An 18,803-nucleotide genomic window follows, 5' to 3' on the forward strand; every position below is an offset into this window, starting at 1 on the left:
ACTCCATACACTTGGCAAGTCCAGACTAGGATCCCCCCACACAGACACACAAACACATTCCTTTACTGAAATACTCTGCGCTGCTATGGCCTTTCTACCTTGCAGCTCTATCTGTGACCTCATACAAAAGGTGTGGGGAACTGTTGTGAATTCTGTGGCCAAGCTCCCTCCTGTGGTCGTGAGTGGTACTTCGGCTGGTTCTGTCTATGAGCTTCCTTTGGTGGATGAGAGTGGTACTGCGGCTTCTGAGTTTCCTTCCTCAGGTGATGAGGTTAAGTCGTTAGGTGCTGCTCTATTTAACTCCACCTGGTGCTTTGATCCTGGCCTCCAGTCAATGTTCTAGTATTGGTCTTGCTTCCTCCTGGATCGTTCCTGTGGCCTGTCTATCCTGCATAAGCTAAGTTCTGCTTGTGTTACTTTTGTTTGCTATTTTTTCTGTCTAGCTTGCTATATTGGTTTTTCTTGCTTGCTGGAAGCTCTGAGACGCAGAGGGAGCACCTCCGTACCGTTAGTCGGTGCGGAGGGTCTTTTTGCCCCTCTGCGTGGTTGTTTGTAGGTTTTTGTGTTGACCGCAAAGCTATCTTTCCTATCCTCGGTCTATTCAGTAAGTCGGGCCTCACTTTGCTAAATCTATTTCATCTCTGTGTTTGTATTTCATCTTTACTCACAGTCATATGTGGGGGGCTGCCTTTTCCTTTGGGGAATTTCTCTGAGGCAAGGTAGGCTTATTTTTCTATCTTCAGGGCTAGTTAGTTTCTCCGGCTGTGCCGAGTTGCATAGGGAGAGTTAGGTGCAATCCACGGCTACCTCTAGTGTGGTGTGATAGGATTAGGGATTGCGGTCAGCAGAGTTTCCACGTCTCAGAGCTCGTCCTATGTTTTTGATCAATGTCAGGTCACTTTGTGTGCTCTGAACTTCAAGGTCCATTGTGGTTCTGAATTACCTATTCATAACAGGGAACCTCAGGCCCACGGGCTGTTTTGGCTCAATGACATTTTATCGTGTCCCTGGCAGAATACCAGGGACTGCAGTGTTTGGGCCGGCAGCTGCTTTTTGACGGCCCATTAATTTCTTCTGGATCAGGGAGCAAACACATGCAGTCAGTGTTCACCAGTGAATGTTGAGGTGCATGCAATGAAATATTATATCCTGACAAAATCCAGTGTCAGGATGTACCTTGTGGGCGGAGTTAGCACACAATTTGTACCGCCCCCGAAGGATCGTGTAAATATCCAAATGACCCTTGGCAGAAAAAAAAAAAAAGGTTCCCTGTCCTACAATATCATGGCATTCTATCCTGAAATACTCTGTGCTGCCTTGGCTCATATTGCTCCTTCCCCTACACTATTCTCAGTCTAATAACTCTAACAAGATCATCTTACCATTTTCCTGAAACACTCTATGCCGCTATACTGCAGTCTCAAATAAGCTAACTTTTCATCCCAACATTAATTTTGCCATTTCTTTCCATCCAAAGCTTCATCTCACTGTTCAACATTGAATTTCCCTTTTTTTTTTTTTGCTTTAAGACTTTAATACAGATAATAGCAGTTAATGACAATTCACATAGAAGCTCAGCTGGAAAAAAAAAATCTAAAATCTGTCCTAAGCAGTCCCCTGTACATTTGGCAGCACAGCAGCGTCTCGCACTTGTACGTATTTTAGGGTTATTTGCTCTTTTTTTTTTTTTTTTTTCTCGTCAACAGAACAGAAGGGAAAGTAAGTCAAGGAAATCAAGATTGTAGCACGGTGGGTCACTGCATACACACTCCTGATGTGATATCGTAGCATCTGGGATTTTAGAACGGCAAAAAAATAAAAAAAAAAATCAACAAGAACTTTCCAGCCAAAATCTTTGGCGTCAACTTTCATGTGGTGCTGGAGGAGAGCGAAAAATACACAGTCGCCCTGCAGGACTTCTAAAAGGCTATGTGCACACGTTGTGGATTTTGCTGCGGGTCTGCAGCAGCTTTCCATGCGTTTACAGTACAATGTAAACCTATGGAAAACGTAATCCGCTGTGCCCATGCTGCAGAAAAAAAAAAAAACGCGCAGAAACGCTGCAGTTTACATTCTGCAGCATGTCAATTCTTTGTGCGGATTCCGCAGCGGTTTACACCTGCTCCATAACAGGAATCCGCAGGTGTAAAACCACAGGTGGAATCCGCACAAATTCCGCATAAAAACTGCAGGTCGTCCACTCTCCACTCCCGCACTCTCCTGTGTGGCCTGATGTCCTAACGGATGTTATATTTTTCTTCCAAATAAAGAACACGAATTTCACAGCAAAAAAAAGGGTGAGTGCCGCATTATTTTTCTGTTCTCTGTAGGAACATGTAAGGATTGTCTAACGCCTCTTTCACACTTCCATCTTCCGTCATAATGCGTCATTTCGTAAGTCGTGCACTGGATACGTCGTAAAATTAATGTCCGTCGGGCGGAGACAACGCAAAGAGGAACCTTTTTTTTCTGCACGTCGGAAAAAAAAAAAAAAAAAATCGCTCAGCGACGGATCCTGCGCTGCCCGTAATTGGCTAGGCTATAATGGAAGCCTATGGGCGCAGGATCCGTTGCTGACTGTGAAAAGCAGGAATCCAGAGACGGATGCAGTCTTTTCAAACCGAGCATGCGCGAAGAATTTCCCGTCAGGGAAATTCTCGCTCTCTCTCTCTCTTCTTACTATCGATGCTGCATAGACAGCATCAACAATAAAAGGATATAATGTTAAAAATAATGAAAAATTTTTTTTAAAAAATTGTGATATTCTTACCTTCCGGCGTCCCGCGCAGCCCCCGCAGCCTTTCCTCGCCCCTCCCCCCCCCCCTCCCCCGAGGGAAATTCTTGCTCTCTCCCTCTCTTCTTACTATCGATGCTGCATAGACAGCATCAACAATAAAAGGATATAATGTTAAAAATAATGAAAATTTTTTAAAAAAAAATTGTGATATTCTTACCTTCCGGCGTCCCGCGCAGCCCCCGCAGCCTTTCCTCGCCCCTCCCCCCCCCCCTCCCCCGAGGGAAATTCTTGCTCTCTCCCTCTCTTCTTACTATCGATGCTGCATAGACAGCATCAACAATAAAAGGATATAATGTTAAAAATAATGAAAATTTTTTAAAAAAAAATTGTGATATTCTTACCTTCCGGCGTCCCGCGCAGCCCCCGCAGCCTTTCCTCGCCCCTCCCCCCCCGATGCTCGTGATGCTACCGGCAGCTCCGGTTCCCAGTGATGCATAGCGAAATGACCCGATGACGTAGCGGTCATCACAGGTCATTTTCTCGCTATGCATCACTGGGAACGGAGCATCGCGAAGGCTGCGGGGGCTACTGGAAGGTAAGAATATCACGATTTTTTTTTTAAATTATTATTTTTATCATGGGTTGTGTTGTGTATGCGCTTTCCCAGCGAAAAACCGCAGCGAAGACGCATACACAACGTGTGCACATAGCCTTCTAGGATGCACTGGAATCGTTAAGAAAACGGCCCCAGTGAATCAGCTTTTTACAATCAGCACAGGATCAGTCTTTTCAACATTTTGACGGATCCTGTGCAGATTGTCAAAAACGGAAGTGTGAAAGAGGCCTACACACAGGTCTAGAGGAGAAGAATTCACAGCAGATAGATACTCACCTTTCAACATTAAAGTTCTTAAATAGAATTAATGACATCAAGGGCTGATTCATGTGTACAAACATAACTGATCTTCTACTGATCCCGAGTTACATCCAGTATTATACCCCAGAGCTGCACTCACTATTCTGCTGGTGCAGTCACTGTGTACATACATTACATTACTGATCCTGAGTTACATCCTGTATTATACCCCAGAGCTGCACTCGCTATTCTGCTGGTGCAGTCACTGTGTACATACATTATATTACTGATCTTGAGTTACATCCTGTATTATATCCCAGAGCTGCACTCACTATTCTGCTGGTGCAGTCATTGTGTACATACATTACATTACTGATCCTGAGTTACATCCTGTATTATACTCCAGAGCTGCACTCACTATTCTGCTGGTGCAGTCACTGTGTACATACATTACATTACTGATCCTGAGTTACATCCTGTATTATACCCCAGAGCTGCACTCACTATTCTGCTGGTGCAGTCACTGTGTACATACATTACATTACTGATCTTGAGTTACATCCTGTATTATACCCCAGAGCTGCACTCGCTATTCTGCTGGTGCAGTCACTGTGTACATACATTATATTACTGATCCTGAGTTACATCCTGTATTATACTCCAGAGCTGCACTCACTATTCTGCTGGTGCAGTCACTGTGTACATACATTACATTACTGATCTTGAGTTACATCCTGTATTATACTCCAGAGCTGCACTCACTATTCTGCTGGTGCAGTCACTGTGTACATACATTACATTACTGATCCTGAGTTACATCCTGTATTATACCCCAGAGCTGCACTCGCTATTCTGCTGGTGCAGTCACTGTGTACATACATTACATTACTGATCTTGAGTTACATCCTGTATTATACCCCAGAGCTGCACTCACTATTCTGCTGGTGCAGTCATTGTGTACATACATTACTGATCCTGTACTGATCCTGAGTTAAATAAAAGGATGGAACAAAATTATCCCCAATTTATGAGATTTCTAAAAGATTACTTGATCCTGGATCATTTAATTGTAGGTGTAATATTTCCTTAAGTATTTTTATTGCTATTACAACTGTGCCCACCCATGAGCTACAGAACCACACCCCGCCTAATTATATACAGAGCCTTTTATTAATCTTTACAGAGCGGCTGTGGTGGATTATATGGCGGAGGACTTTTGTAGAATATGTAGCTGCACAGTCCATATGTCAGACACTAGGTACGGTGATACAGATTCTGTGAGCTGGAAAGCTTCAAGAAATAATTGATAGCCGTACTTTGGCACCGGCACGTCTTAAGCTGCCATGAAGACGGGTGATTAATGTAATGCCTGTGAAATTATTACCAATTACAGCACATTCATTATGACTGACACCTTCCTCCGGGCCCTCACTAGTTATTTCTTTCCAGTCGCCTTGAGGATCTTCCCTTAGGTTTTGTCAGAGTTTGTTTACCATTAATCACAGCGAGCGGCGGCAGCAGCACCACCACCACAACTTATCCGGAAAATATGACCTTCCACATAGCGGCCATCTTAAGAAAACAAAGCACCAACTTATAAGAAGGGAGAGGGTTTGACGGCTTTCTTTAAAAATAACCAGAAAATAACCTATTGTTTATATCAAGTTTTTGAGTTAAACTTTTTTCTGCAATTTTTTTTCCCTGTATTAAAAATAAAAACAACAAATTTCTTATTGACCACTTTTAGACTTGCCGTTTGGTTTTTATAGAGGACTTTTCAGAAATTACATTATCATCAGAGACAGGATGACAATGCCTGGTAACACCTCTTTACGCAGCTGATTAGACAGGATCGAGCAACCACATTAGGCAATGTCACAGCTCACCTCTTCTCCCTCCCTACACAATAACCTTGGCACATGCTCATTAGATGCTTTAGTACAAGAGACAAAAGTCAGGATCAAATCATTGTGGCTAATGTGTATGGGCAGTTCCTGAAAGAACAGGCACTATAAGTCTAGACTAGCCCCAGTGGCCAATGTGAAAGTTGCAAAATTCCTAATTTTTCATATGGAAAAAAAACAAAAAAAAAAAACTTTCTAGTAGCACTAATCTTTTACTTAACATTGATGGCACATCTCCTTTGACCCCTTAATGACCCACTTCCTACCAAGCAGATGCAGACTGTTTTACACAGCATGCATCTAAATAACGTCACTGGCTCCCAATTAGCACCCCGAGATATGCTCGCAGGGAGTCCATGGGCTATTATGGCTGCTTGGACTACCATGTTAATTCTACTATGAAGCTTAGCCAAAAGCTGAACGAACAAAAGTTTAAAAGACAAAAAAAAAACGACATTTTAATAAAAAGTTAAAAATCTTAAAAACATATAGAAGTTTAAAATTACCCTACTTTTCCCACTTAAAGTATTTAAATTTCTTTATTTTTGGACAATCATCTTTGCCATTGTCCAAATCGAAATGCAAAGTTATTTAACCTGTTTGTTAAATGCTTGGAAAAAAAAAATAAAAATAAATAAAACACAGCAGAACTGCCATTTTTTGGTGGCTGCACTTCGTAATAAAAAGATTAAAATCTCATGTATACAGTCATGGCCAAAAGTATTGACACCCCTGCAATTCTGTCAGATAATACTCATTTTCTTCCTGAAAATGATTGCAAACACAAAATATTTGGTATTATTATCTTCATTTAATTTATCTTAAATGAAAAAAAACACAAAAAGAATTGTCCTAAAGCCAAATTGGATATAATTTAACACCAAACATAAAAAAGGGGGTGGACAAAAGTATTCACACCCTTCAAAAATCATGTGAAGCTTTTCTAATTAGTGTAATTAACAGCACCTGTAACTTACCTGTGGTACCTAACAGGTGTTGGCAATAACTAAATCACACTTGCAGCCAGTTGACATGGATTACAGTTGACTCAACCTCTGTCCTGTGTCCTTGTGTGTACCACATTGAGCATGGAGAAAAGAAAGAAGACCAAAGAACTGTCTGAGGACTTGAGAAACCAAATTGTGAGGAAGCATGAGCAATCTCAATGCTACAAGTCCATCTCCAAAGACCTGAATGTTCCTGTGTCTACCGTGCGCAGTGTCATCAAGAAGTGTAAAGCCCATGGCACTGTGGCTAACCTCCCTAGATGTGGACGGAAAAGAAAAATTGACAAGAGATTTCAACGCAAGATTGTGCGGATGTTGGATAAAGAACCTTGACTAACATCCAAACAAGTTCAAGCTGCCCTGCAGTCTGAGGGTACAACAGTGTCAACCCGTACTATCCGTCGGCATCTGAATGAAAAGGGACTGTATGGTAGGAGACCCAGGAAGACCCCACTTCTTACCACGAGACATAAAAAAGTCAGGCTGGAGTTTGCCAAAACTTACCTGAAAAAGCCTAAAACGTTTTGGAAGAATGTTCTCTGGTCAGATGAGACAAAAGTAGAACTTTTTGGGCAAAGGCATCAACATAGAGTTTACAGGAGAAAAAAAGAGGCATTCAAAGAAAAGAACACGGTCCCTACAGTCAAACATGGTGCAGGTTCCCTGATGTTTTGGGGTTGCTTTGCTACCCCTGGCACTGGACTGCTTGACCGTGTGCATGGCATTATGAAGTCTGAAGACTACCAACAAGTTTTGCAGCATAATGTAGGGCCCAGTGTGAGAAAGCTGGGTCTCCCTCAGAGGTCATGGGTCTTCCAGCAGGACAATGACCCAAAACACACTTCAAAAAGCACTAGAAAATGGTTTGAGAGAAAGCACTGGAGACTTCTAAGGTGGCCAGAAATGAGTCCAGACCTAAATCCCATAGAACACCTGTGGAGAGATCTAAAAATGGCAGTTTGGAGAAGGCACCCTTCAAATATCAGGGACCTGGAGCAGTTTGCCAAAGAAGAATGGTCTAAAATTCCAGCAGAGCATTGTAAGAAACTCATTGATGGTTACCGGAAGTGGTTGGTCGCAGTTATTTTGGCTAAAGGTTGTGCAACCAAGTATTAGGCTGAGGGTGCCAATACTTTTGTCTGGCCCATTTTTGGAGTTTTGTGTGAAATGATCAATGTTTTGCTTTTTGCTTCATTCTCTTTTGTGTTTTTTTCATTTAAGACAAATTAAATGAAGATAATAATACCAAATAATTTGTGTTTGCAATCATTTTCAGGAAGAAAATGAGTATTATCTGACAGAATTGCAGGGGTGTCAATACTTTTGGCCATGACTGTACCTCAAAATGGTATCAATAAAATCATTGACTCAGGGCGCAAAAATATCAAGCCATCCCACTGCTTCATGGAAAGGAAAGAAAAATACATGGGCCTCAGAAAATGGCAAGGTTCTGCATATTTTTACCACTAAAGAATAAAAAAAAGTTATAAAAGTTTGGTATCACAGTTATCGCGCAAACCTGGAGAATCAAATAGGCAGGTAATGTTAACGGCAAAATTACAGCAGTAAAAACAAAACCTATAAAATAATAATCGGAATAGCAAGTTTTTTCACTCGTTGAGCAAGAAACAAACACTCGTTCTACTATGTCGAGAATAAAGCAAACGATAAAATTTTAGGCTCTTAAAAGAAGTGAAGCAAAAAAAAAACCAAAAAATGCCAGGGTTAGTAAAGGGTTAAGAAGAAACTAATAGAATGTTTCTACTGTCTATTGATACATTTCTTGATTTATTTACTAATATGATTCTAATATTTGGAACTTCTTCTACATCAGTCTTTTCCAGTCTCTCAAGATTCTGTCAATTGATCCTAAAAGCAGAAACAACAAACAGGTGCACTTTGATGCCAGATACTTAAAAATTTGGCTCTCAATGGTTTACGGTTATCTTCTATGCCTTCATTAGAGGGCGGCTCTAGATGTGACTGGAGTGACTGTAGCGAAGATAAGCAATCAGAAAAAAATATATTTAAAGCTTCATGTACCAGAGTACCACTGATAAAGTATGGAAGTTTAAGACGTGTCCCCTAAAAATAAAAAAATAAAAAAACGCAAAACCCAGAAGAAAATGGCTACTTTTTGGCTAGGCTTAATGTGGATTACATCCTTTTTCTGCCAATTTGGGACTGTTGGCAACTTTATATCAGCTTCCCCATAGTTTTAGTAACCGTTGACACTTTTTTCTCTCTGATACACAGCCCTAAAGTTTCTGAAGTCATATAAAGAAATGCATAATAATATTTTAGATCCATAAAGAAGCAGCTCAATAAATAGAATTTAAACAAGACGAACTACAAGACAAAACACTAAATGTGACCAGGCTATTAAATATCTGTTTTTTTGGGGGGTAAAAATCTATTCTATACAGCTTAATCCAAATGTCTGGTTCTTTATAAATGGCATATTTTAAAGTTGATCTCCTATAATTTGCAAAAATTAATTTTGTACATTTAATATCAGGCTTCATCTATAGAATGTGAGTCCGCAAGGACAGGGTCCTCTCCCCTCTGTACCAGTCTGTCACTGTAAACCTGTTTACTGTAAGTTATATCTATAACTCTGTATGTAACCCCCTTTCTCATGTACAGCACCATGGAATTAATGGTGCTATATTAATAAATAATAATAATAATAATTGAAAGGAAATCCAGCAATGGATTCAGTGGCTTTGTAATTACAGTCTTGGCTGAAAGTGTTGGCACCCTTTAAATTGTTCCAGAAAATGAATTATTTCTCCCAGAAAATTATTGCAATTATACATGTTTTGTTATACACATATTTATTTCCTCTGTGTGTATTGAAATCAACACAAAAAGCAGACAAATAAAAAGAAACAGAGAAACAAAAGTAAATTGGACATAATTTCACACAAATCTCTAAAAATGGGCAGGACAAAATTGTTGGCACCTTTTCAATATTACGAGTTAACAACTTTGTTTCAAGAATGTGATGCGCGATCAAACTCACCTGTGGAGATGAGAACTATCCGAGGACTTGAATAACAAAATTGATGAAAAATATCAACAATCTCAAGGTTACAAGTCCATCGCCAGAGATCTCGATGTTTCTTTGTCTACGATGTGCAATATAATCAAGAAGTTTACAACCAATAGTGCTGTAGATATTCTCCCTCGACGGCAGAGAAAAAAAACGATGAAAGAGATTGCAACACAGGATAGTCCGGATGGTGGATAAGCAGCACCAATCAAGTCCCAAAGAAATTCAAGCTGTCCCGTAGGCTCAGGGAGCATCAGTATTATTATTATTATTATTATTATTTATTGTTATAGCGCCATTTATTCCATGGCGCTTTACATGTGAGGAGGGGTATACATAATGAAAACAAGTACAATAATCTTAAACAATACAAGTCATAACTGGTACAGGAGGAATGAGGACCCTGCCCGCGAGGGCTCACAATCTACAAGGATCTGCGATAACTACCCGTCCACATTTGAATGAAATGAATTGCTATGGCAGGAGACCCAGGAGGACCCCACTGCTGACACAGAAACATAAAAAAACTAGACTACAGTTTACCAAAATTTATCTGAGCAAACCAACGGCCTTCTGGGAATACCTTTTGTGGACAGATGAGACCAAGATAGAGCTTTTTAGTAAAGCACATCATTCTACTGTTTACCGAAAAAAAGAATGAGACAAAGAAAAGAACACAGTACCTACAATCAAATATAGTGGAGGTTAAAAGATGTTTTGGGGTTGTTTTTCTACATGTGGCCCTGGGTTTCTTGACTGTGTGCAAGGCATCATGAAATATGAAGAATACTAACAGATGTTGGGTCACAATGTAGTGCCCAGTGCCAGAAAGCTGGGTTTGCGCCCTAGGTCATGGGTCTTCCAGCAGGACAATGGTCCATAACATACTCCAAGAAGCCCCCAGAAATGGATGGAAACAAAGCGCTGGAGAGATCTGAAGTGGCAGCAATGAGTCCGGATCTAAATCCCATTGAACACCTGTGGAGAGATCTTACAATTGTTCTTGGAGTAGGCACCTTCAAATATGAGAGACCTATTTTGGGGGTTTTCTGTGAAATTATGTCCAATTTGCTTATTTTCCACAGTTTTTTTTGTGTTGTTCCAATACACACAAACGAAGTAAACGGGTGTACAACAAAACGTGTAATTACAATAATTGTCTGGAAAAAAATATTTCAATTTTCTTTAACAAATTCAAGGGTACCAACACTTTCGGCCATGACTGTAGTTGTTATATTCTTTTACATAGGAACAGTATTATAGTAGTTATATTCTTGTACATAGGAGCAGTATTATAGTAGTTATATTCTTTTACATAGGAACAGTATTATAGTAGTTATATTCTTGTACATAGGGGGCAGTATTATAGTAGTTATATTCTTGTACATAGGGGGCAGTATTATAGTAGTTATATTCTTGTACATAGGGGGCAGTATTATAGTATTTATATTCTTGTACATAGGGGCAGTGTTATAGTAGTTATATTCTTGTACATAGGAGCAGTATTATAGTAGTTATATTCTTGTACGTAGGAGCAGTATTATTGTAGTTATGTTCCTGTACATGGATCAGTATTATAGTAGTTATATTCTTGTACATAGGAGCAGTATTATAGTAGTTATATTCTTTTACATAGGAACAGTATTATAGTAGTTATATTCTTGTACATAGGGGGCAGTATTATAGTAGTTATATTCTTGTACATAGGGGGCAGTATTATAGTAGTTATATTCTTGTACATAGGGGGCAGTATTATAGTATTTATATTCTTGTACATAGGGGCAGTGTTATAGTAGTTATATTCTTGTACATAGGAGCAGTATTATAGTAGTTATATTCTTGTACATAGGGGCAATATTATAGTAGTTATATTCTTGTACGTAGGAGCAGTATTATTGTAGTTATGTTCCTGTACATGGATCAGTATTATAGTAGTTATATTCTTGTACATAGGAGCAGTATTATAGTAGTTATATTCTTGTACATAGGAGGCAGTATTATAGTAGTTATATACTTGTACATAGCGAGCAGTATTATAGTAGTTATATTTTTTCACATAAGGGCAGTATTATATTAGTCTGCACTGTATAGCTTATGTAAACTATACTATTCAGCGGGGTTTCATAATCAGTTTTAGGCTATGTGCACACGTCAGGATTATTTGCAGAAATTTCCTTAACAAAACCTGACTTTTTCCGCAGGAAATCCGCATGCGTTTTTCTTGCGTTATGTGCGGATTTTTCGCGTTTTTTTTCCCGTAGCTTCCCATTGCATTAAATAGCAGGAAATTTGCGAAAAATCCGCAAAATTAATGAACTTGCTGCGTTTTTTTTCCGCGACGCATTTTATTCGTGGAAAAAAAACGCAACATACGCACAAAAATTGCGGATTGCATTCTATTTAATAGGATGCTTAATGGATGCATTTTTGTCGCAGTTTTATCGCGCTTTTACAGCAAAAAAACGCAAAAAATCCGAAACGCGTGCACACAGCCCAACTCTGCTTTACAATATATATGTCATGGAATATTTACTGTTCTGCTGTTGCAGAAGCTGATAAAACACTTACCGTGAAATAGGAAGGCTTTGCTGCCATTATGAGTGCCGTAAACCTGTGTAATCCCCCTTGTGCTGTTCTCAAGTTTTAGCTCCGAAATTATGTCAATTTGTAAATCGTTGTCTGTCCCAAATCCAAACACTGTAATGGAAATAAGAGTAATTTAAACCTTTATCAAAAAGCAAAAAAAGTTAATCAACTTCATTCTTAAGTAATCACATCGGCTCTTAAATCGGGGCGGGTCATTCTCTTATGTCAGTGTGGCTTTAGAGGCTCAGGGGTGTGGATACAATTGTATCTTTTTCCATAGTACAATACAAAAAAAGAATATATCATGACTTAATTATTGCTATTGACATTGCAGCAGACAAAAATTAAGGGGATCTCAACTAAATTAGCCCCAATTTTTCGCCAAACTTTGCCACCCAGACATTTCTTTCTCCACCACACCTTGATTTATTTTCATTTTTTTTTTAACCCCCAAGATAACTATATTTTTAAGTAGTAAAGGGTTAGGAATCTTGGTTGTTTTGTTGAGATTTTTCCTGGACAGATTCTTTATATCCAACAGAAAGGGGAAGGCGCAGATTGTGGGGCCCACTGCCAAATCTCAAATTATCACAGGTCTTTAGCAGTTCTGGTTTTCTCATATGGATTAAAAGGCCATTTTGAGACCCCCCTTATAGCTGTAGGGCTGTAGTAGGGGGGTGCGTGACCCTGCTCTACAGCGGACTGGCCCGCTTCTGCTACATCCCAGCTTTGGATCGGACAACCTAATGACTTACAGCGTGAAGTTTATGAACTCTCTCTTATATCCATCATTTCCAGAACATCTCAGAAACCAAACAAATAAAACTGGTTAACATAAAAGTCATAAAACCCCAGGAAGAAGTTCATCCCCGAGACAGACAAATGAAAGGCAGCTCAGGATCGGCTGCACGGGAGGCAGATGTCTCCGGCTTTATTCCCGGCTTAATTACAAGGAGCCGCTGACTAATTACATGCACCTGCAGTCATTACCTCCAAAGTGCTGCTGAGTAAGGACACATAAGACACGGGGGCCAAGAGGAGACGTTTGATGAGGAAATTATAGCAACTTCAATGCTCTGGAGCCAGAGAATCACTTGGCATGGGACGGGACCCCTGCAAACTGAGACTTTCCAATATTTTAGGCTACGTTCACATTAGCGTTGCGTCGGGCGCAGCCGCGGCGACGCATGCGTCATGCGCCCCTATATTTAACATGGGGGCGCATGGACATGCGTTGTCTTGCGTTTTGTGACGCATGCGTCATTTTTGGCGCAAGCGTCAGGGCACAGAGGACGAAGCCAGTTGCATTTTTTTAGCGTCCAAAATCAAGCCAAAAATGGATGCATGCGTCACAAAACAATGCGTTTTTGCATGCGTTTTGCATGCATTGTGCGTTGCGTCGCCGACGCAACACACAACAACGCAAATGTGAACGTAGCCTAATTGAGGTTTTGTAAGACTAGAGAAACATTGTTGCTTTTGTCTAAAAATGGTGCCACTAGTCAATGGTCTTAGTACAGCCCCAAAGCTCATACCCAAGTTATGGGCAGTCCTGTGTAAAACTACTGTAGAGCTCTCAGCGAGATGTGCCTGGTTGCATTAGGCTATGTTCACAAGTTGCATTTTTTTATGCATTTTTTTTCCGCAGGCAAAACCTGCTCTCTTGGCAGTAAGAAACTTGCTTAAAAAAAGGCAAAAAAGCTTAAATTTTTGTTAAGTTTTAGGGTATGTGCACACGTTCAGGTTTTTTCGCATTTTTTCGCGATAAAAAACGCATTACAAACTGCAGAAGTATGCATCCTATCATTTAGAATGCAGTCTGCAATTTTTGTGCACATGATGCGTTTTTTTGCCGCAAAAAAAACGCATTGCGGTAAAAAAAAGCAGCATGTTCATTAATTTTGCGGATTTTTCACGTTTTTCCCACTATTCTATGCATTTGGGAAAAAACGCACCAAAAACGCGAAAAAAAAACGCATGCGGATTTCTGGCACCAGGATTTCTGGATTTCACCAGGTTTTGGCACAAATAACGAAGCAATACCTGATAAATGCAGCTTTTTTTTTTTGCACCAAGCATTGGTTTCAATGGGTGAAAAATGCAGAAAAAAAAAACGCTGAAAGAAGTAACATGCTGCATCTGCTAAAAACTAAGGTATTGCACAAAATACCGAGGGCAAAAAAAAGAAGCAAGCTATGTGCATGAGATATCTGAGCATGAGAATTTGTTGGTACTGTAAAACGCAGCTGAAAAGTCGTAGTTACTCACCGATAACGGTGTTTCTCGGAGCCCATGACAGCACTACGGAGAGAGGGGATCCGCCCTTCAGGGACAGGAAACCTACAGATAAAAGGGCGGTACCTCTCCCTCGCATCAGTTGGTTTACAGAGCATCGGAGGACCTCCAGGTTAGTTTACAACAGAGAAAAAATCATATTACAACATTTCTTAAAAGAGGAACCCCGTGCCTATACTCAAACTATATACAGTATATAAATTATATGTAATTAAAGGTGCTCACCGCACACGTGATGGGAGGGAATAAGCGAGTGCTGTCATGGGCTCCGAGAAACACCGTTATCGGTGAGTAACTACGACTTTCTCGGTCTCCCATGACAGCACTACGGAGAGAATTGCAGAGACTAAGCTTAGGGAGGGACCACCGCCTCGAGAACCCTTCGTCCGAAGGTTAAGTCAGACACAGAGGCTAGATTTAATCTATAGTGTCTAAAAAAGGTCGATGGTGATGACCAGGTGGCCGCTTTACAGATTTGCTCTATTGATACCTCTGACCTCTCAGCCCATGAGGTAGCTACTGCTCTTGTGGAATGTGCTCTTATACCATCTGGGATCTCATTCCCCGAGGATGAATATGTCAAGACTATCGCCTCCTTTATCCACCTCGCCAAAGTACCCTTGGATGCCCGAAATCCTTTTCTGGGACCCTGGAAACAGACAAACAGAGAGCCTTCCTTCCTATACTCTCTGGTGGAATCTAAGTATTGGATTAGGCACCTTCTGACGTCTAGATTATGGAAGTTTTGCTCTTTCTCATTTTTTGGGTTTGGACAAAAGGATGGCAGGGAGACTTCTTGTGACCTATGGAATTTTGATGCCACTTTTGGCAAATAGGCCGGGTCAGGTCTAAGAGTGACTCTATCATCTAATATTTTAGTGAAGGGTGGATCAGAGGATAAGGCTTGAATGTCACTTATTCTGCGTGCGGATGTTAACGCTACCAAGAGAATGGTTTTAAGTGATAGAGTGTTAATGGAAATCGTCTCTATGGGTTCGAATGGAGGACTCGTTAATGCTGAGAGGACTAAATTTAAGTCCCATGAGGGCACTTTCTGAGCGACTAATGGCTTTGATCTTGTCACCGCCTTAACGAATCTAATTATCCATGGGTTGGCTGCAATATTATGGTTATAGAGTGCTCCTAGAGCTGCTATTTGTACTTTAAGAGTACTAACCGACAACCCCTGTTCCAGACCTTTTTGTAGGAACTCCAGTATTTTAGGAATTGAGGGCCCATCTTGGACCTTTACTTTGGAGACGGACAGAAATTTTTTCCAAGTTTTCCCATATATTTTAGTAGTGATGGGTTTTCTACTTTTTAACAACGTGGTAACTAAATTATCCGAGAAACCTCTTTCTTTTAATAGTCCCCGTTCAAAAACCAGGCTGTCAAATGTAAGTTCGATTCCTGTGGGTGGAAGATCGGCCCTTGATGTAGAAGGTCTGGTATATTCGGCAGGACCCATGGGTCCGAGACCGAAAGCATCCTCAGCCAGGAGAACCACGTCCTTTTTGGCCAGAACGGGGCTATGAGGATCATTTTCGTTTTGTCCTCTCTGACTTTCCGAATGACTGCCGGGATCAGAATAGTTGGAGGAAAGGCATACGTTAATTTTTGGGTCCACGGAATCATAAAGGCATCTAGAGCCTGTGGATTCCCTACCGGGTTCAGTGAGCAGAATTTGTTCACTTTTTTGTTTTTGTGATTGGCGAATAGATCTATTGTCGGTGCTCCCCACATTTTTGTGATCTGATCGTAGATGGATTGGTTTAGAGACCATTCGCCTTGTTTTAACTGAGACCGACTCAGGTAATCTGCTCTCTCGTTGTTTGAACCCTGAATGTGTAGCGCAGAGAGGGATAGTAGATTTTCTTCCGCTAGGTTGAAAATTTTGGCTGAAGAACTCATGAGTGCCCGAGACCTTGTTCCTCCCTGGTGGTTTATATACGCTACAGTCACTTTGTTGTCCGAAAAGATTCGGACATGATGTCCCCGAATATAGGTCAGAAAAGAAATTAGAGCTTGAAGTACTGCCCAAAGTTCTTTTTGGTTTGAGGATGCTGATAGTTCCTGGACTGACCAGGTTCCCTGAGCAACTCTGTCCCCCATGTGAGCCCCCCACCCTGTGGGACTCGCATCGGTTGTTATCACCCGGGATATTTGTGTCACCCAAGGAACTCCCTTTGATAAGTTTTGGGTTTCCCCCCACCAACGAAGGGAATGAATAACTGAGGAATTCAGGGTGATTTGACCTTCCAAGTTGTCCTTTAGTATTGACTGCCATTCGAGTACGTGCCACTGAAGTTCTCTTGTGTGGAACTGTGCGAAGGGTATCGCTGGTAGGCATGAGGACAGAGAGCCTAGTAGCGACATTGCTCTCCTTAGAGTCATGGAAGGATGGTGAAAAGTTCGCGTTATCATAGCTAATATGCTGTCTTTTTTGGGGTTTGGAAGCCGACATTCTTGGACTCGGGAGTCTAATGTCAGACCTAGGAACTCCTGTACTTGACAGGGTTCCAACTTTGATTTTTTTTAAGTTTATGAGCCACCCCAAGTCCGTCAAGATAGTCATTACCCGGTCCCTCTGTTCTTTGCAACTTTGGGCCGAGTTGCTTACGATGAGAAAGTCGTCTAGGTAAGGGACTATTAATATATTTTGTTCCCTTATGTGGGCCATCATTTCCGCTATTACCTTCGTGAATATTCGAGGGGCTATAGAGATTCCGAACGGAAGAGCTCTGTACTGAAAAAATCTTAATTGTCCTTTTATGGAAACTGCCAATCTCAGGAATTTTTGAGACGGATTGTGGATGGGCACATGATAATATGCATCGGTTAGGTCTATCACGACCATGTAGCAATTCGGAAACAGGATTTTTATGGTGGACTTTATTGTTTCCATTTTGAATTTGTAATTTTTTACGTATTTGTTCAGGTTTTTTAGATTTTTAATGGTCCGAAAGGACCCGTCGGGTTTTGGTACTAAAAAAAGAGGGGAGAAAAACCCTTCTCCTACTTCCTGAGGAGGGATTTCTTGAATTACAGATTTTTGCAGTAGGGAAATGATTTCTTTCTCTAAAGCTGCTTGTTCTGCCACTGAAGATCTTATTTTCGTTTCTATGTACTTCCGGGGAGGAAAAGAAATAAAATCTATTTTTAGACCGTACTGTATGATGTTTAGAATCCAGGTGTTGTTGGATATTTTCTCCCAAGCGGGAAGGAAAGATGTGAGTCTTCCCCCTACCGTAGGCACAATGTCATTTGGCGGGTTTTTTGTCACGAGAGGTGTTGCCAAAGAGGTAACCTCTATCCCTTCTCCTGCCTTCTTCCCATTTATTCTGCTCCCTGGGGGGTCTGCGGCGGAAAAATCTCCGATTCCGAAAGGACTGCCTGAATGGGGCTGGGCCCAAATTTGGAAACCCTTTCTTTTTGTCTCCTGCTTTTTGGAGAATGTCATCCAGGGTCTCTCCAAACAGAAAATTTCCTTCACACGGAATAGAACATAGCTTAAGCTTTGTCTGGAGATCCCCAGGCCAGCTTTTGAGCCATAAGGTTCTTCTGGCTGCATTGGAGAGAGCAGCGGCCTTAGATGTTAACCGTACGGAGTCTGCCGAGGAGTCCGCCAGGAATGCTGCTGCTGCTCTGATTGCAGGGATAGAATCCAGTAATTTATTCCTGGGTAGCCCGTCTCTAATTTGACTCTCTAATTGATCGATCCATACCATCAGAGATCTGGAGGTGCAGGTAGCCGCAACAGTAGGCCTCAAGCTACCCCCAGCCGACTCCCATGCCCCTTTAAGAAATGTGTCTGCTTTTTTATCTAAAGGGTCTCTGAGGGTACCCATGTCCTCGAACGGGAGCGCAAATTTTTTCGAGGCTTTTTCCACCGCTACATCCAACTTTGGTGCCTTATCCCAGGAAGTGGATGCGTCATCTTCGAAGGGATACTTTCTTTTAAGCGAGGGTACTGAAGAGTTTCTCCTATCAGGTTTTTCCCATTCTTTTTTAATTAGGGATTGGACATTGGGATTTAAAGGAAAGGTTTTCCGTTTTTTTTGTCCCAAGCCACCAAACATAACATCTTGGGCTGTTTTGTCAGGTTTAGGCTCCTCCACCCCCATAGTAGCCCTAACAGCTCTTACTAAGGCATCCACTTCCTCGAGAGGAAAACAATGTCGGCCTGAATCTTCCTCGGAGGAGGATAGGGAGGAGTCAGAGTCGTCCGAATCTGCGTCATCAGATGAGGATCGGACAGAGTGGGATTGTACTGTTTCCTTTACTTTATCTTTTCCTTTTTTGGAGGAAGATACAGCATTCTGAACCTCAGATCTAATAATATTTTTTAGCTCTGATGCAAAGT

General features: G+C 41.1%; 1 protein-coding gene across 4 annotated transcripts in view; it reads right to left on the reverse strand.

Annotated features, from left to right (window-relative positions):
• NELL1 (neural EGFL like 1) overlaps positions 1–18,803 on the reverse strand; it is a 784,159-nt gene that overhangs the window by 715,288 nt on the left and 50,068 nt on the right. For all 4 annotated transcript variants that reach the window (XM_069738862.1, XM_069738865.1, XM_069738866.1 and 1 more), the window contains exon 2: positions 12,128–12,256. In XM_069738862.1, coding sequence (XP_069594963.1) covers positions 12,128–12,256 — 129 coding nt within the window. The remainder of the gene's footprint in view (positions 1–12,127; positions 12,257–18,803) is intronic.

This window comes from Ranitomeya imitator, chromosome 9 (genome assembly GCF_032444005.1).
Source record: "Ranitomeya imitator isolate aRanImi1 chromosome 9, aRanImi1.pri, whole genome shotgun sequence".
Classification (NCBI taxonomy): Eukaryota; Metazoa; Chordata; class Amphibia; order Anura; family Dendrobatidae; genus Ranitomeya; species Ranitomeya imitator.